The sequence below is a fragment of the Manacus candei genome, unplaced genomic scaffold (assembly GCF_025592945.1).
Source record: "Manacus candei isolate 608988 ecotype Guabito, Panama unplaced genomic scaffold, ASM2559294v1 h1tg000078l, whole genome shotgun sequence".
Classification (NCBI taxonomy): Eukaryota; Metazoa; Chordata; class Aves; order Passeriformes; family Pipridae; genus Manacus; species Manacus candei.
In genome coordinates this window covers 1,811,771-1,829,165 of record NW_026138126.1, presented here as the reverse complement: position 1 = coordinate 1,829,165, position 17,395 = coordinate 1,811,771, and the positions used below count along the sequence as shown (strand labels likewise).

At 61.7% G+C, this 17,395-nt stretch overlaps 1 protein-coding gene across 1 annotated transcript; it reads right to left on the bottom strand.

Moving 5' to 3' along the window:
* Positions 1-5,558: 5,558 nt before the first annotated feature.
* MKNK2 (MAPK interacting serine/threonine kinase 2) lies at positions 5,559-17,172 on the bottom strand. Its single transcript, XM_051810696.1, has 14 exons — positions 17,059-17,172; positions 16,774-16,968; positions 14,651-14,732; positions 14,369-14,470; positions 14,163-14,260; positions 13,151-13,230; positions 12,621-12,694; positions 12,426-12,530; positions 12,061-12,116; positions 11,706-11,801; positions 9,934-10,128; positions 9,672-9,836; positions 9,526-9,569; positions 5,559-9,232 (listed from the first exon to the last, which is right to left on the bottom strand). Exons 2-14 carry the CDS (start codon positions 16,819-16,821, stop codon positions 8,965-8,967), a joined length of 1,413 nt encoding a protein of 470 aa, XP_051666656.1. The 5' UTR covers positions 16,822-16,968; positions 17,059-17,172; the 3' UTR covers positions 5,559-8,964.
* Positions 17,173-17,395: the final 223 nt, after the last annotated feature.

Genomic DNA, 17,395 nt, shown 5'->3' with positions numbered 1-17,395 from the left:
CCATGGAGTGTCCTCCCCAGGGTGAGGTGGAGATGGAGCAGGGGCAGGAACAGGCTGCAAAGCAGAAGATTAATTAAGAGGCTGTGCCACTGCCTCACTGTGATCTCAGTAACTGAACCGTTAAAGTGATTTATTCTTCGCAGGGTAATTACATTCCCCCTCTCCCTGTTATCCGTCCCCTGATCTGTGTTGCACTCACACATCCATTCCTGTGGTCTGGGACTCAGCATGTCAGCGAGGAGATGGTCTGGCTGCCCCTTCTGCTTCCTGTGCCTCGGTGTTACACCTCCTGTAACACACACTGATGTGCTGTTTGTGTGGGTTGGGTGCTGTTTGTACGGATTGGGTGCTGTTTGTATGGATTGGGTGCTGTTTGTATGGATTGGGTGCTGTTTGTACGGATTGGGTGCTGTTTGTATGGATTGGGTGCTGTTTGTATGGATTGGGTGCTGTTTGTATGGATTGGGTGCTGTTTGTATGGATTGGGTGCTGTTTGTACGGATTGGGTGCTGTTTGTATGGATTGGGTGCTGTTTGTACGGATTCTGTGCTGTTTGTATGGATTCTGTGCTGTTTGTATGGATTCAATGCTTCCATACCCTCCTACAGCTCCAGGTTCTCACCACGAACCACCACAGCCATGGTGGTGTCACACCACTAATTTTGATCAAGAGCTTCCAACTTTGTTTTGTATTTATGTCATCAAATGCCCATTTCTGCTTCTTCTGCTGCAGTTTTTAAAGCTGTGTTGCACTTCACGTGGACAGGGTTGGGAAACTTCTGTGGCCACAAGCCATGCAGAGCTCAGAGCTCTTGTCCTAATAGTCCCTGTGCAGGCAGGAATGAGTAGAACCATGAAATCACAGAATCATTAGGGATGGAAAAGACCTTTAAGATCATGAAGTCCAACCATCAACCCACCACCACCATGTTCACCACTAAACCATGTTTGTTCCCAAGTGCCACATCCACACGTTTTTTGAACATTCCCAGGGATGGAAACACTTGGAGTATTTTAGAGTATTTATTTAGACTGTTAAAAAATAGTATTTTCTGGAGGAACGGCCCTTTTTGCTGCGAAATCTTTCATTTGTTGTTACTAACCGAGCATTGAATGCAGCCGCGTTCCCTTCCAGGGCGCTGCAGCTTTCCCCTCTCACGCCGTTTGCTCGGCACATCACACGCACACACTCCCCTGTGCCGGCCCGGCTGCTTCCCCACGTTCGCAGCGCCGCATTGTCCCCTCGGGCCGCGCTCGCCTGGCCGCCCGCCCGCTCCCTGCGCGGGCCTGTCCCGTTCGGGATCCTCCTGTCGGGCCAGAAACATTAGAGGGAGCTGAAGCCTCGCTGTGCCCGGCTGGGTGCTTGGACGGGGTGGGGGCTGGAGCCGCAGCCCTGTGTCTGTGTGTGTGTGTGTTAAAAGCAGGTTGAAGCAAGAGAGAACGCACTTTTCCTGAAGGAGGAAGAAGATTATCCACCCTCTATTACACAGAGTTTTCCTTTTGGTGTTTTTTTTTCGCTGAGCGTGGCAGAGCAGAGATTTGCTGTGAAATCTGGCAGAAGGAGCGAGCTTTGATGACGGATGCACTGAACAGTTTTGTCTGCTCAGTGTCTTCAAGAGCTGCTCTAAGACTGAGGTTAGAGACCACCAGACAGTGCAGGCTCCTTTGGTTTTGAAAAGGTTTACTGGCAGGTGTATTTTATATTTTCCAGTGACATGTTTTCTCTGTGTTGCATTTTGCACTGGCAGTTTCTTCCTGCAAAGCAACCAGTGCTTGGGGGGCGTGTTCCTTTACGTGCAAGAGCAGTCAGGACAGAAACCCCAAACCACCAAAAGTGGGGTTTTACACAGTTATACTGTGCTGCACCCCTGGCAGTAGGAAGTGGGTGGTGGGCACTGGCTTCATGGTCCCGCATTCCTCCAGCTTCAGGAGTGTTGCAGGAATGTCGCCTGCCCAGGAGGTGCAGGAACATCCAGCCCAACCCATGCTGACGGGGAGGGAGGTGATGGAGGCTGAAGCCTCTCCACCATAGCCTTCCCTGCTCCCAAATCCCAGCAAATCCCAGCAAATCCATGGCCATCCTCGAGCAACTGTGGTGTCTCTGAGGGGATGGTGTGCCTCGCCAGGGAGGACATGTGGTTCTCCATCACACAGGGAGGGGATTTGGCATCCACTGGATCCCTCCCCGTTCGATGCTGATCCCACCAGCACCACCACCCTGCTCGGTGCCAGTGCTCCAGACACATCCCAGTAATTTGGCATGTGATGAACCAAACAAGGGTGATTGATCTTGTGGCAGGAGCCAGACCCTCAACTCAGGTCCAGTGTAAGGAAACACAGCTGTGGAAATAAGGGATAATCCAGATGGCACAGAAATCCCTGTGGGACACTCACCTTGGCACTGTGGGATAGGGTGAGGTGTTTGTTGCACAACCCTGGACCAACACCAGTGAAATACAAACACTAGTGCCGTGCAGGAGTCCTTAGAATCCCAAAAATAGATCTGGGAGCACAGGGTCATTATTCCTGGATCCAACAGCCAACAGATTCCTCCAGAGATCAGGCACTGGGCAGAGGCAGTGCTGTTCTAGCTGGGGCAATCACAGGGGGAGGAAAAGCCTCACTCCAGCAGTGGTTCAGCTGGGGGGGATGGAGCACTGACCACATCCAGGGCTGGGAATGAAGGGTCTGGGATACACAGGGCTATGAGGAGCTGGAATGAAATGGTGGGATTGGGGTGCTCAGAGTTGGATGGTGGGGAATTCCCGGCCCTTCTTCACCTCTGAAGGCAAAAAAATACATTTGGGATATGTGTTCCAAGGAAAAGATGGGAAGGCAGAGGTAGCTCTCCCCTGGCTGACTCAAGGAGTCATGTTAAGGCATAAGGAAGCTCCAGGAAGCTCCGAGGAGGATGTGTGGCAAAGATGGAGACATCCCGGGGCTGAGCCAGAGGAGGGCAAAGTGGGACCTGCCAAACCCTGTGTGACAGCACCAGGCCTTGATTTAAATCTCCAGCCAGGAGAGAAGGGGACTCAGGAGTCCACAGCCAGCTCCAGCCATGGGCACGGCGGAGCCCCCAAGGGGCACAGCTGGAAATGCTCTCCTGGGTTTTGAGAAAACCTGGTGCTGCTCCACTCCTGTGATCAACCACAGCTCGAAATGCTCTCCTGGGTTTTGAGAAAACCTGGTGCTGCTCCACTCCTGTGATCAACCACAGCTCCCAAGGCCTGTGGGATCCCACAGGGAGCTGAAATCCTGTGGGAAAGCCAAACCTGCTCCACATGGCTCTCCAAAAGCCGCCCTTCACCATCCAAAACCACAAACAAGGCTGACCAAAGGCTTTTCCAGGCAGCAGAGGAAACATGTGCCAGGTCATGCCGATGCCACCAAGGCTCATCCTGGTGCAGGGGGACCAGCTGGCCACAGGCAGAGCCAGACCTGCACACAGGGCTCTGCCAGGGTGCACGTCACTCCCTGAGATGGCTCCAGAGGGAGAACCTACACACACCAGCCACAAAGTGACAGCTTCTACCAAAAAAAGCCCAGACTGGTTTGTTTTGGTTGCCTGGACAGGAGAGGTGACTCACTGCAAAACACACAGGGTTTCTTCTTTTCTCTGCCCCATCCCAGAAAACATTTTAAAAGCACAAAAAGGAAAACTAAACCTTTTTTGATCCAAAACAGCCCTTCACATCTTCCTCTCCACATGGCCAGCGTGGGTTCGGGGCTCATGGATGGTTCAGGAGGGCAGTCTGGGCTGAGGGAATGCACATTCCTCACTTCAGCGAGGAAAGGAAGAAAAGAAAACTTTGGGTTTGGGGCAGATAGTGAATCAAAACTTTGATTAATCACCTGGATCATCATCTGTCACCGGCAGAGCCAGGCTTAGACCCAAAACACTGAGGACACTTCATGTGCCTCGGTGCCCTGGGCTGAACCCAAGTGTGACCCCAGCAGCCACTCAGGTCCCATTGGGACCCGCTGGCTCCATCAAATCCTGAGAACTGGCACAAGCCACCGCGTCACCCACAGCCTGACTGATTCCCCCACATCTCCCAGGCCGCCCTGGTGGCTCTGCAGTGGCCCCTTTGCTCCAGGCCACCGTGGGTGGCATCGCCTCTGCTCCTCCACAGGGCTTTTCTCCCCTGCAATCCATGCCAGTGTATTTATAGTGCCCTTATCCCGCTGGAGCCTATTTTGGGCCGATGCTCAGGCCCCAGAGCAGCGCAGGTTATTTTAACCCAGCGCTGGGTTATTTTCAGGGCTGCCCTTCTCCGCACGTGCTCCGGGATGGGTTCCAACTGCCGGGCAGATTTGGGGGAGGTGGAGGCAGGGAAGGGGGAAAGAGGGACCCACAAAGGAATTGCAGAGATTAAAACCCAAACCAGCGTCTGCAGCAGAGCTGCCTTTGGCACACCACCTGCCTGGGATCCACCTGGAATCTTGGAAGGTGGATTTTCTGCAGGATAACCCATGAGCAAAGAGCAGGGGGAGAGGGGTTTCTGGATGGGGAGACAACAAACGAGAGGGGAAGGAGAGCAAGATACACAACATGGAAGGAGAGCCAAGAACTGGATGCTCCTAAAATGTCCAAGGTCACCAGTTGGTGGCCCCAGGTCCAGGAGGGAGCAATGACTTCGTTCAACAAAGGCAGGAACAGCACCATGGGACGGGACCAGGAGACACTCCTCATTCTCTGCATCCAGGGAACCCCAGCCCTGCTCCCACCCTGGGCTGTCCTGGAGCAACCAGGGAGAGGAGGCCCCCAGAGGAGTCCTGTCTGGATCCAGGTGCTGCAGGAAGCACCATTTCCCAAGCTGTGAGCCCAGATTTCTGGCCATTGAGTGGGGCTCTCTCAGCTCAGAGCCAGGAGCAGCAGCTGGTCCACAGCAGATCCCACAGCCCATCCCCAAAAAGCAGGGGTCTGCCAGGACAGCACTGCCAGCCAGGGCATCCCCACCTGCCATAGCAAGGGCAGCCAGAGGGATCCAGCTCCATCCCCCCTAGCATGGCAGCAAAACTAATTTGCCAGGCCAGAAAATACCTTAAAAATTAGAATACATTAAAAAAAACTCCACAAGGGCAGCCCTGCCCAGGAAAAAAGCCCTTTCCCATACCCTGATCCCCAACCTCCAGTCTCCACCACTTCCTCCATCCCCAAACCTCCCAGATCCCCCCACACAACCTTCCTCTGGCCTCCTCTTCCCCCTCACCCCCTGGCAGGTGGATGTGTGGGGAGGATGGACCAGGGGGTGGATCAGGGGGTGGCAGAGCAGCCCCCAAAAGCTGTTTGCAGCTGGCAGGGAGCACAGCCCTGCCCGTGACCTCCAGGTCCCGCTGGGGATTCAAGGATCACACCATCCTGCTGGGAAAAGTGAGTCAGGGCCGGAGCTGCTGCCAGCCCCTATTCCTGGATCCCACTGCACTCCCACTCCCAGCCCCCCTGGACCAGGAGCCACTGGAAGCTGGGAAGGCCAACAGTGGGAAGACCCAGGGGTCTCTCTCCCCCTCCCACCTCGCCCAATCCACCCACCTGCCACAAGCACCTGCCCACCACGTAGGTCTCAATGCATTTTTATTAAATTCTTACAAAACAGAATACAAAATTCTGGCATCAACAATTGTTATAAAGGAAAACTTCAATTCAGCTGTATCAGGTCACCTGGTACATACAAGTAAAGTGCTTATTTTTGTGTGGGTTTTTTCTTTTTTTTTCCTTTTTTGTTTTTGTTTTTTTGTTGATTTTTTTTGTTTGTTTTTTTTTAAATATTTTCAGTTTTTATTTCCCAGCCAGCCCCCGAGCAGAGGCCGCTGCTGCACAAACCAACAGTGCGATAACGTGACTCCTGTGGAACCAGCTTTGGCAGTCTTCATCAATTGTAAAGAGGAGAAAGCTTCTCCTGGTTTGATAAAAAGAGTTAGAGCTTCACAGTAAACGTTTCTAACCAGTTCTAAAGTCGAGTTAGTTGGCTGAAGGAAGGGGGGGGGAAGGAGAGGAAGCCAAAACGCTTAAAGTTTCCAGCTAAAAAAAAAAAAAAAAAAAAGAAAATCTTTTTGAAGTTGGTTTCCAAGATAGATGCTCTATGGGTAGGGTGGGAGGAAGCTTGGGAAGAGGAAGAAGAAGGGTGTTGGTGAAAAGGGGTCGCTGGTGCTGGACCACGGGAGCATCTGTCTGGAAACCGCCTCGGGAGAGGTGTTGGCATGAGGGTCTCCCCAGCCATCCCTGTCCCACTGAGGCACCCAGGGGTGCCCAGCACTGCCACGAGTCAGACTGGAGCCATTCCAGAGTCAATCCCCAGCTCTAGAGGCAATTAAAGATTCTCTCCCAACACCTGAACCCTGCCATGGGTCACCCCAAGCGCTGGGTTCACCAACCCAACCCCCGCCCCAAACACCAAGCCAAGCCTGGGCCGAGCTCGGGCACCCTCTGGCACATCCATCCCCTCGCCACAAACCCCCCCAGCACCTTCCAGCTGCACATTCCCGGCCAGGGACACCCCGGGTGCCCACGGGACACGCTCCCAGCACAGCACGGGTCACCCAGGCCACGCGCCCGCCTCCACCACAGAGGGTGTGCTCGTGTATTTATATAAAACATCGCGCTTACACGTGGGGAAAAGGGGGAACTCAGCCTGCCAACATCAGCAGCACAGGGGGGACAGATAAATCCCAGACATCCCCCTGCCATCCCCTTCCCACGGACTCTGTGTGATTTTTGTTTTGTTAAAAAAAGGCTGCGCCATGCAGCATCAACAATAGCTTCACAATACCAGCTCAAGGCATCGCTGTACTGTACATCATTCAAGTATTTCTTAATATAAGACAACGAGGAATTATCTACAACTGATAAAACAAAATAAGCTATAGAAAGTAACAATGTACAATCAAGATGGACTTTCTTCCTTTCTGTTAAAGGAGGCCTCTCCGGGGTGTCCCAGTGCCTGCGTGGGGGGGTCTCCCCTCATCACCACCTCGCTCCTCCCCACCCAGCACGGTGGGACTGGGAGAGGGCTGACTGCAAGGGTGAGGCAATTTTTGGGGGGGTGGGATGGGGATGGAGCCGCCCTCCCCCACAGCCCCCAGGTCAGCAGAAAGGCCAGGAAGGGTGAGAGAAGACGGCCCCTGCCCTAAGCTCCACCAACACCCCTGCCCATCCTCCCCCAAGATAACTCACACACACCTCCCTGAAACAAAAAACAACATATATTGCATAGTATTGCTGTCAGCAGTCTTAAAATGAAAAGGAGAACTTTCGATTTTTTTCCAGAGACAGCGACTGACTTCAGCTGAAGACCCAGGGAAGCCTCTTCTCCCCCGGCTCAGAGCTCCCAAACCCTCACCTGTGCACACGAGGCTGCTTTTGCAAAATATAAAGCTCCAAGCACTGAGTGGGCAGGGGCTGTGAAAGGGGCACTCCCTTCCCGGCAGAATGGGGGGTGGCAGCGGGCACAGCTTGGTGGCCCAAGCCATGGCCGTGCCTGTGGTGGGGCACAGGGGTGTCGGGGGGATCTGGAGGCACTGGGGGGAGCTGGAGGCCAGCCCAGCCCCAAGTGCCTCCTGGGCAGACCCAGAAACCAGCCAAGGGCCTCATCCCAGCTCAGCATTCCAAGCCCTTCCCTGCCATGCATTCCTTCCCTTCCCCAAAGCAAGCCCTGAGGAAAGGGCAGCGCCTGAACACACGTGAACACGGATGCACATCCATGAACACGCACACCAGCACTGCCCTCTGCCCCGACCCCAGGCCCTCCAGCCCCACATTCTGAGCCGTCCCCAGGCTGCTCCCCCAACATTGCGGCCCTTGGGTGCTGCCACCAGCCTGGCTGCTCCCCACTGGTATCCCTAGGGCACTGGGCACCCTCTGTGCCCCCAGACCCTCCTGCCACGGCAGCCTCGGGGCCAGCCCGAAGCCACAGCAGGTCTCACTGTCCTGCAGCAGGTCCCAGAGCTCCTTAAGTGGCTCCTTGCTTTCCACGGAGCACAACTATTCCCAGAGGGAGTTTCTGGCTGCTCTGGCCACCCTGAACACCTCATCCCCCTCACACCTCCACCAGGGCACAGCCACCAGCGCCTCCAAACCCAGGGGTACAACCCCTGCCCTGGCACAAGAGCCCAGCCCTGGGTGCCTGCGAATCCCCCGGCTCTGGCCTTACCCCCGGGAGCCGCTGCTGGAGCACAGGAGGGAGGAAAGGAAGACATTTCTCTGTGCCCTGTAGAGAAGCACAGCTAGCAGTTTAAAACCAACAATCATAAAAAAAATAAAAAAAAGGAAAAAGAAAGAAAAGAAGGGGGTGAATAGCTTATTCTGGGATGCCAAGGAGAGAGGGTGGCTCGGTGGGACAGGGCACTGCTCCCTCGCTGGCACCATCTCCCCCCGGCCCGAGCGGTTCCCTGCACAACACCCACCGTGTCCCCCCGGAGCAGAGCCAGGGAAGCCCCCAGCACGGGACGGAGGTGCCTCCCAGACCCCCGGGAAAGGGGGGTTTGGTGGGATCTACCCCAACATCGGAGAAAAACCTGCAGCTCCGAGGGGAGGGACGAGGTTAAAATGTGACTCCCGTTGTTGGAAACGCGACCGAGGGTCTTTTGTTCACAGTATGAAATGAGCTGAAATCGTCAAAGCAGCCGCGGGTACAAAGAGTCCTTTGGTGTCGGGGAGGGGGGGAAATGTCAGAGGAGAAACCAAGAGTCGGGGAACAAAAGTCCATGTGTCTGTCAGATGTCCTTGAGTGTGCCCTGGGTGAAGCAACCTCACGCTTGAGTTAATACCTTAAAAAAAAAAAAAGATCTTAAACAAACCCTCCCACCCCCAGACCTACAAGATCAGCAAAACCTTGGAAACCAGCCACAGGGACGAGTCCTGATCTTGTCACTAGCCGGAAATGGTGAGGTTGGGTGGGGGGGAAAGGGGGGAAGAAAGAAAGGAGAAGGGGGGATATGGGGTCCAGCAGGTGCAGGGGGCACTGCTCAGGCTTGGTCGGCCACCAGGACCAGCGGGGCCACCAGGTGCTGCCCGGCGGCCACTGCCTTGGCCAGGCTGCTCTTCTGCCGGCGCTTGGCCAGCTTGGACTCGGAGGGGGGGGAGAGCTGCATGGCCCGTGAGGTAGCTTTGATGATGATGGGTCGTGCTTCCTCCTCCGCCTCTTCCTCCTCGTCCTCGTCGTGCCGCGTCAGCTGGCGGTTGACAGCGATGGCCTCGGCGGCGAAGCAGGTGAGCTCTTTGGCACTGCTGTTCCTGCGGGGGAGGCAGGGGCTCAGGGGGGCGTGGGGGGCTGCAGGGAGGGCAGGGTCACATATCAGGCTGTCCCTCCTCATGTGCAGGTCATGGTCAGGCACCGAAAACTTGGTTCGGACCCAACTCGCAGCAGCCGCCGCTGCCCAGACAGAGCTGTGGTGGCAGAGCCCCCAAAAAGCAGCAGGAGTAGACAGCAGTGCTGAGGAGAGGAGCCAGGATTTTTGGGGCTGGGATTTCGGTTTTGGGGCAGGATTTCTGGGGTTGGGTGGCTGGGCCCCCCATCCCGCACTCACCTCTGCAGGATGATGGGGGTTGGCAGGGTGTTGTCTGGGGCACACTGCAATGAAACACAGTCCGTCAGAGCCAGGAACCCCACAGGGGGGTGTCCCCCCACCCCAATTTTGGGAGCAGAGAGCAGGGAGGGGGCATCACCACTCACCCCCTGCACCCAGGGGTGCTCCAGGACCTGGGCTGCGCTGAGCCTCTTCTTGGCATCTCTCACCAGCAGCTTGGAAATGAGGTCTTTGGCTCCGAAGGAGATGTGTGCCCAGTCCTTGTCGGGAAACTCGTACTTCCCCTCCTGGATGCTCTCAAAGAGCATGTTCTGGGGAGGGGGGAGAAAAAAAAAATCACAGGGGCTCAGCCAGGAGCGCTGCTGCAAAACTGGGGGTGGGTTTGGCAGTGCAGGGTCCCCCACGTACCTGGCAGGTGTGACAGGCCTCGCCCCGGTCCCAGCCGCAGTCGGAGCCGCAGTGGCCCACGAAGGGGGGGTACCCACTCAACATGATGTACAGGATGACCCCCAGGCTCCACAGGTCACAGCGCTTGTCGTAGATCGTGGCCTCCTCGTTGAAGGCCTCCACCACCTCTGGGGCCATGTACTCGGCTGAGCCACACTGTGGGGACAGGCAGGTGAGCCCAAAGGGTGGGCGCCAAGGGCAGAGGGGGCTGGGAGGGTTCTGCCAGAGCTACAGGGCTGCACCCCTGAAGGGAGGGTGCAGACAGGGCTGCTCCCTGGGATTTGCTCCTGCCAGGGCAGATCATCCTGCAGGGTTTCCCAGCACGGGGGATGCCACAGACCTGCCTCTCTGGGGTCACCCAACAGCGAGCTGCCACCCCACAGGGGAAAAAAAAAAAAAGCCTAAAGGGTGCAACCCCCGTGGGACAGCACCAGGACAGCCAGACCCACACCCCACAGCACCCACACCCCACAGCACCCACACCCCACAGCACCACCGCCACCCAACCGGCTCAGCAGGGCAGCGGCCGCTCCATCGCCTGGGAGAGGCTGCAGGACACAGAGGGACAATCCTGCTCTGCCTGTTCCTCTGCCTGACTCTGCCCGTTCCAGGCAGCTCAGCCGGGGCAGGCGCAGGCTCCGGGGCGGGAGGAGTTAACCCCGCGGGAAGGGGAGGCAGCGCCAGCCCTTCCCCGATCGCTCCAGGGGCTCTGGGGCTTTCCAGCACATGACCCGCAGCCCACACGGGCCTCGTGACCAGGGGAGAAAAGAGCTGCAGCCAGCAGATAATCACCCCGGAACGAGAGGGGCCTCCGAGCAGGGGCCTCCCCAGCCCCGGCAGCTGATGGCACCGCAGCAAAACAACCCCCACCCGCGGCCCCGAGCCCGGCACCGCGGCGGGGCCGATCCCGCCGGGAATGGGGCAGCCAGCTCCAGGGCAGGGCCGATCCCGCCGGGAATGGGGCAGCCAGCTCCAGGGCAGGGCCGATCCCGCCGGGAATGGGGCAGCCGACTCCACGGCAGGGCCGATCCCGCCGGGAATGGGGCAGCCAGCTCCAGGGCGGGGCCGATCCCGCCGGGAATGGGGCAGCCACCCCCCTCGGGCTGAGAACGGGGAACTCGGGACACCTCCCAGACTCAGATCCCGCCCCAGGAGGAGGGTACACGCGGCGGAACGAGGGGGGCCGGGGTGCTTTGGCCCCCATCTCTGTTGTTGTGCCCCCACACCAGCCGGGCTCCGCCTCCCCCAGCACGTGCACACCCCAAAAATCCCGGGGTGCGGGGGAACAGCCTGCCCAGGGCGGGGACCTGCCGCCGCAGATAAGAGCGAGGGGGGGGCTCTGTGCAACACGGGGATCGCCCCGGGAGCTCCGGGGGGGTCCAACCTCCGGGGGGGGCCCAGCCCAGGAGTCGCGGGGGCTCCCGCAGCCCCCCCAGCCCCGCTCCTGACCCAGTTGTGCGGGCGCAGCCGCCGCGCCGGCCCCGCCGTGCTCGGGCTGTTGCTAAGGCTCACCGAGCTCGGCAGCCCGGGCGCCGCGCCAGCCCCCCCGGCCCCCCCGCGTTATGTAACCGCATCTCTCCTGCCACAGCACGGGGGGGACGGCGGGGGGGACACGCAGCATCAGCAGGGGGGTGTCCACGCACAGCCCCAGCCCCGAAGCCTGCAGGACCCCTCCCCAAGAGGCTGACACCCCCCCCAAGGGACTGACACCCCCCAGCCCCCCCAGCACTGACCGGGGTGAGCAGCTCCGGGGTGGAGATGGGGGAGCAGTCGCCGTTCAGTTTGATGCCACTTCCCAGGTCGAAGTCACAGATCTTCACCGGGGAGACCTGAGGGTGGGGAGAAGGAGTGGTTGGTGACCCCCCCTGCCCCAGCAGCCCCCCCAAGGAGCACAGCCCGTGCTTCCAGGCTGCAGATGGTCAATGCCTGGGCTGGTCATGCTTCACACCGCCCTGTGCTGCAGCATCCAGGGAGGTGTCCCTGGGGCTGCACCCCCTGTGACCACTACCCCCCTCAGCAGCACCCCCACTGTGTCCATCACCCCCGGGCAGCACCCCCTGCACCCAAACCCCAGCTGCTCCCTCTCACCTGGTCCAGGCTCTCACACAGGATATTTTCTGGTTTCAGATCCCTGTGTGCGATCCCTGGGGGGCAGAAGAGCCAATGAGGGCAAAAATCCCCCCCTACAAGAGCCCCACAGTGAAAGGTCTGGGGGTGGCACAGGGACCCCTCCCTCCCCACACCAAATCCCTGCCTGCACACCCTGGCAGAGGGCAGAAATCACTGCTGGCCCCGAGTCCCAACGAACCGGAGGAACAGGATCCGCACCACGAGGAGTTGCGTGATGCAGCTGGGCCGGACTGGGATGGGCACCGTCCCCTGGGCAGGGGGCCGGGGGGGCAGTGACACCCCCGGGAGGGCCCAGGGCACCCCAGGGTGTCCCAGGGGCTCACCTTTGTTGTGCAGGAAGTGCAGGGCGCTGGCGATATCCCGCACCACCACGCTGGCCTCCAGCTCGTTGAAGTGGCGTCTCCGGTGGATGTGGGTCAGGATGGAGCCTGTGGCCAGGGGAGAGCAGAGTGGGGGCTCGTGGGGGTCCTGCCACCCCACCCCAGCTCCCCCTGACCCTGGCACTGCACTGCACTCACCTCCCCTCATCTTCTCAAACACCAGGTAAAACCTCTCCTCCTCCTCAAAAAACTCGATCAGCTCCAGGACGTTCCTGCAGGAGCAGCAGGATCAGCCCCGGCATCCCCCCAAAACACCTCCTGGGTCTCCCCCTCCCCACGCCCCCCACCAGCCCACGTCCTGGGAGGGGAAAACTGCGTTCCCAGTGATTGAAACCACACGGCCAGGGCCCCCCTGGCTGCATTCCAGGGGAGAGGGACTCACCGGCCCGCCCCACTCCTCCCTAATTGCTCGCAGACCCTCCTGCTCCCCCGCCCCACACACGGGCAGGGGCTCGGCCCGGCCCCAGTGTGGCCACTGCAGCCCCCATGGCCACAGCACCCACTGAATGTCCCCCTCTGGACGCTCCCACACCGGCCAGAGGGGCCAAGGGGAGGGGCTGTGGGGCCGAGGGTGGCCCGGCTGCACCCCACGGGTGTCATGAGCGTCACCCCGGTCTCAGCCCACCCCCGTGCCCACAGTGGGGCACACGGTGCCTGCCCCACCGTACCTGTGTCCCTGGCACTGGTACAGCATCTCCACCTCCCGGAACACCCTGCTCCGGATGTGTCCCAGGCGCTTCTCTATGATCTGGAAGGGAGAGCGGGGGGAGCTCAGGGGGGAGGCAGCACTGCCAGGGAGGGGCTGGGGTACCCCCACACCCTCCCCCCGGCGGGGGGACCCCCGGGGCCGGGCGGGGAGCCCGGCGGGCTGGAGGCAGCAGAACAGGCTGTTCCCGGCGCGGGTGCCAAGCGGCAGTGCCGGTGCCAAGCCGCTCCCTCCTGGGGCCGGGGCCAAGAGAGCTCCATGTGACGCCCCAGTGCCGGCCCAGCCGAGGGCCCTTCGCCCCACTGGGCACTGCCACAGCCCCGGGGGTTTGGTGGCTGTGCCACGGAGGGGCAGGGGGTCCCCCCCACCCACAGCCTCGTGGGTGCTCCCACTGGGCTCAGCCCTTTGGGGCACGTAGGGCTCCCCCCCCAGCCCTCCCTGCTGCCTCAGTTTCCCCACTCAGAGGTCCCCCCGGAGCAATGGGGGGAGACCAAGCTGCCCTGGCATTTGGTTGCATTTGGACACAGCCCCGTGTGCCGTGGCCAGCAGCCTGCAAGATGCAGGGCCACAGGATCCCCATCCCTGACCCCAAAAGCAGCTGGCTAACCCCAACCCCCCCAGCATGACCCTCATGCTTGCAGGGGCTCGGAGACCTCCCTGGGGACAGCGGGAGGTGGCCACCCTGCCAGCACCACGTGCCCCCGCGTGCCCCACGTCCCCAGACATGTTGCAAGTGTTAATTTAAGCTCCAGTCTGCCCTAATTGACAGGGAGGGGAGCAGAGCTAAAGGACCTGGGGCCGGAGCTGGGTGGTGGCAGAGGATGGCGTGGCACCTGCACAGCCCAGCCCTGCCCCTCTCCAGGAAAGAGTCATCCTGTGCCAGCACCGGATGGTTCTGGGAGCTGGGAGAGCTCCAGCCTGGGGGGGACAGAAAGGGAAGCTGGGGCGGGGGTGGGAGGGAGGCAGAGCTTTACCTTCACCGCGTACTCCTTGTTGGTGATGAGGTTCACGCAGGACTGGACTCTGGCGTGGGCCCCCTCTCCCAGCACCTCCTCCTGCAGCTGGTAAACATCTGGCAGGGGAGAGGCCACTTGAGCTGCCAGCTCCACCTCACGGGCACCACTGTCCTGAGCCTGGGGACAGCAGGAGGGCCCAGCCCTGCCCCAGTCACCCCACTCACCCTCAAACCTGCCCGAGAAGCTGTCGGTGGCCCTGCAGCGCTTCTTCTTCTTGTTCCTTTTCTTGGCGTCAGGGATGTCGATGGGTTGACTTGAAGGCATGTCTGTGCCAGAGCAAAGCCACCACCATCAGTCACCACCTCTGCTCCCCCAAAGGGACCACCCCCGGGGCAGCTCCCAAAGCTTTTGGGGGAGCACAGAAGGCTGACATCCCAGAGACAGGGATGGGAGGAGCCCCCTGGGATGGAGCCCCACGGGGGGCACCCGCAGCACCCAACACTCACCGGGACGGGGCGGGCACTCGAAGTTGAAAACGGGCTCCAGGTGGTTGGACTGGTCAAACTCCAGGTCGAAGGGGTTTTGTCCCTGTGGGAGCCAAGAACAGGAGTGAGGGGACAGCCACTGGATCAGCCACCACCAGCTGCCCACCCCAGACACGGAGCCCAGCACACTCCTGCTCCTGGCTCACCCCCCCGGGGTGCAGGACACCAGCTCATGGAGGGACAGGCAGAGCTCCCTGCAGAGCCAGAGGAGGAGGAGGAAGGGTCTGCCCCCATGTCCCGGTGGGGGCGGTGCTGTGGGGTTGTGTGGGGTTGTTCCCCCAGGGTGCTGTGGGGCTGTGTGGGGTTGTTCCCCCAGGGTGCTGTGGGGTTGTGTGGGGTTGTTCCCCCAGGGTGCTGTGGGGCTGTGTGGGGTTGTTCCCCCAGGGTGCTGTGGGGTTGTGTGGGGTTGTTCCCCCAGGCCAGCACGCGGGGGATGATGAGAGGGACCGGAGCCTCCCGCACAACCCAACTCCAAACCTCCAGCCAGACCTGACCTGCAGTGAGGGGGAGGCAGCCAGGCCACAGGGCAGGACGGGCTCCAGAGCCACCATGGCCACGTCCTCCCAGCTCCCTGCAAGGTCACGGTGGGGGGAGCCCGCTCTGTCCTGCTCCAGTGGACCTTGTGTCCCCTGAGCTGTGGGACACCCCCAACCCGGCGGGATCGGGGCTCACCCCAAACCCTCCTGCACCCCGGGATGGAGGGAGGGCATGGGACCCACTGCCTCCCCCTCCCCAAACCCCAGTGGCACCCCAAAGACACAGAGCCCCTCTGCCCCCCCTCCCGAGCCGCCCCGTGGGCCGGGGCAGTGCTGGGGGCAAAAGGGCCCGGTCCTGCCCGGGATTATGAAATCTGTTTGGGTGGAGGTGGCCGCTCCAGCGGCGTTCCCAAACCCGCCCGGTGCCCGGGCCAGCTGCCAAGCCCGGCACGGCCAACCCCGGCCACCGCCAGAAACACCCAGAACGTGCCTGTTTACTGCAGCCCGGGGGGGCCGGGGGGGTCCCCAGCCGCTGCAGGGTGCGGGGGTCACACCAGGAGCAACTCCCCACCAAGCACCACTCTGGATCTCCGGGGCCAAAACTCTCCTGCCCTGCGTTCTGCCGGCTCCCCCCTCCCCAAAAAGCCGGACCTGGGGGGCGCAGCATCGCCCCGCAGCCGCCGCCCCCGGGATGAGCCCCGGCGGGATGGGGGGGGCGAGGCCTCCGGGGGGAGGTACGGGGGGGCACGGGGAGTACAGGGGGGTGCTGGGGGGCCCGGGGGGGCGGGGGGCCCCGCCAGCTGCCGCAGCACCGCCACACAAAGGTCTGGGGGAGGGGAGGCTGCGCACCGGCTCCATCGGCACAGCCGAGGTGTCCCCCCCTCCATCCCCGGACAGCCCGGGGGGGGCACAAACCCCGGTCAGAGGCCGTGCGAGCAGGAGTGGGGGGCACTGCAATGAGGGGGCGGGGCGACCCCCAGCACCCCCCGGGCCGGAGAGAAACCGAACAAAGGTCCCCCCGATCCGCAGCCGGGAAGGAGGGGGGCGGGGGGGGCGGCACCGAAAGGAGCGGGACCGCAGCGACCCCCGCACACCCCCCGAGGTGACAGTGCCGGGGCACGGCGGGGGGGTGACAGCCCAGGGCTGGGGGCACCCGGAGCACCCCAGGGTGGGCGGCACTGCAGGATCGACCCTGGGCCGGGCCTGGGAATCCCTGAGCCCTCCTCCCGCCGCGGGAGCCCCCCCGCACCCCGCTGCCGAGGCGGGGGGACAGCGCAGCCCCCCCAACACCGGGGACCCCGTGGGAGCTGCAGCAGCCCAGCGCTCACCCGGGGGTGGGGGGATACACACCCGACCCCCGGCACGGGGGGACAGGGGGGTCCTGCTGCCCGCTTTAGGTGGCAGTGCCTCCCTGCTTCTCAATTTTGGGGGTTGCCGGGGGGGGGAGGGGGCAGGAAGCGGCTGGTTCCCCCCCCCCCCCGCCCCCGTTCCCGTGCAGGGGATGCAGCGATGCCGGACGATCCCGGCCCCGGAGCCCCCCCAAGAGTCCCTCCCCACCCCGAGCATCCCCGGGAAGCGGGGCGGTGGCGGGGGGGGGCAACCCCTTACCTTGAAGGAACGGTGGAATCCCGGGATCTCTGATTTCTTCTGCACCATCTTGCTGCGGGGGGGGGGCGGGGGGCGGCGTTTCTGGGAGAAATTGGGGGGGGGGGCAGTGTGGAAAAATAAAAAATCGGAGGGGTGGGGGGGAGGGAGGCGGAGGGACGGGCAGAGCCGGAGGGGAGTCCGGGGGGTGGCCGAGACCTGCGGGGAGAGGAGGGGGCGGGGGGGGGGGTGTCAGCCGGTGCTGCGGCCGCCCCCCCGGGATCCCCCCCCGTCCCGTCCCGGGCTCACCGGCGCGGCCCCGCAGAGCCGCCGCTGCTGGTGGTAGCGCAGCCCCGCAGCCCCGCACCGCCGCCCGCTCCGCTCCGCGCCGCTCCGCCGCCAACGGGGGGGGACGCGCCGCCCCCGCCCCCGCCGCCTTTATAGCCCCGGGCACGGCCCCGCCCCCCGCACCGCCCCCCGCCCCGCCCCCCCCCCCGCGCCACCGCCCCCCCCCGCCCCGCCCCGCCCCGGGGACACCCCACTGGGGACACAAACACCCCCCCGGGGGCACGAAACCCACCCCGGGGGGCACGAAACCCACCCTGGGGGGCACAAATCCCCCCCCGGGAACCCACCGGGGGTCATA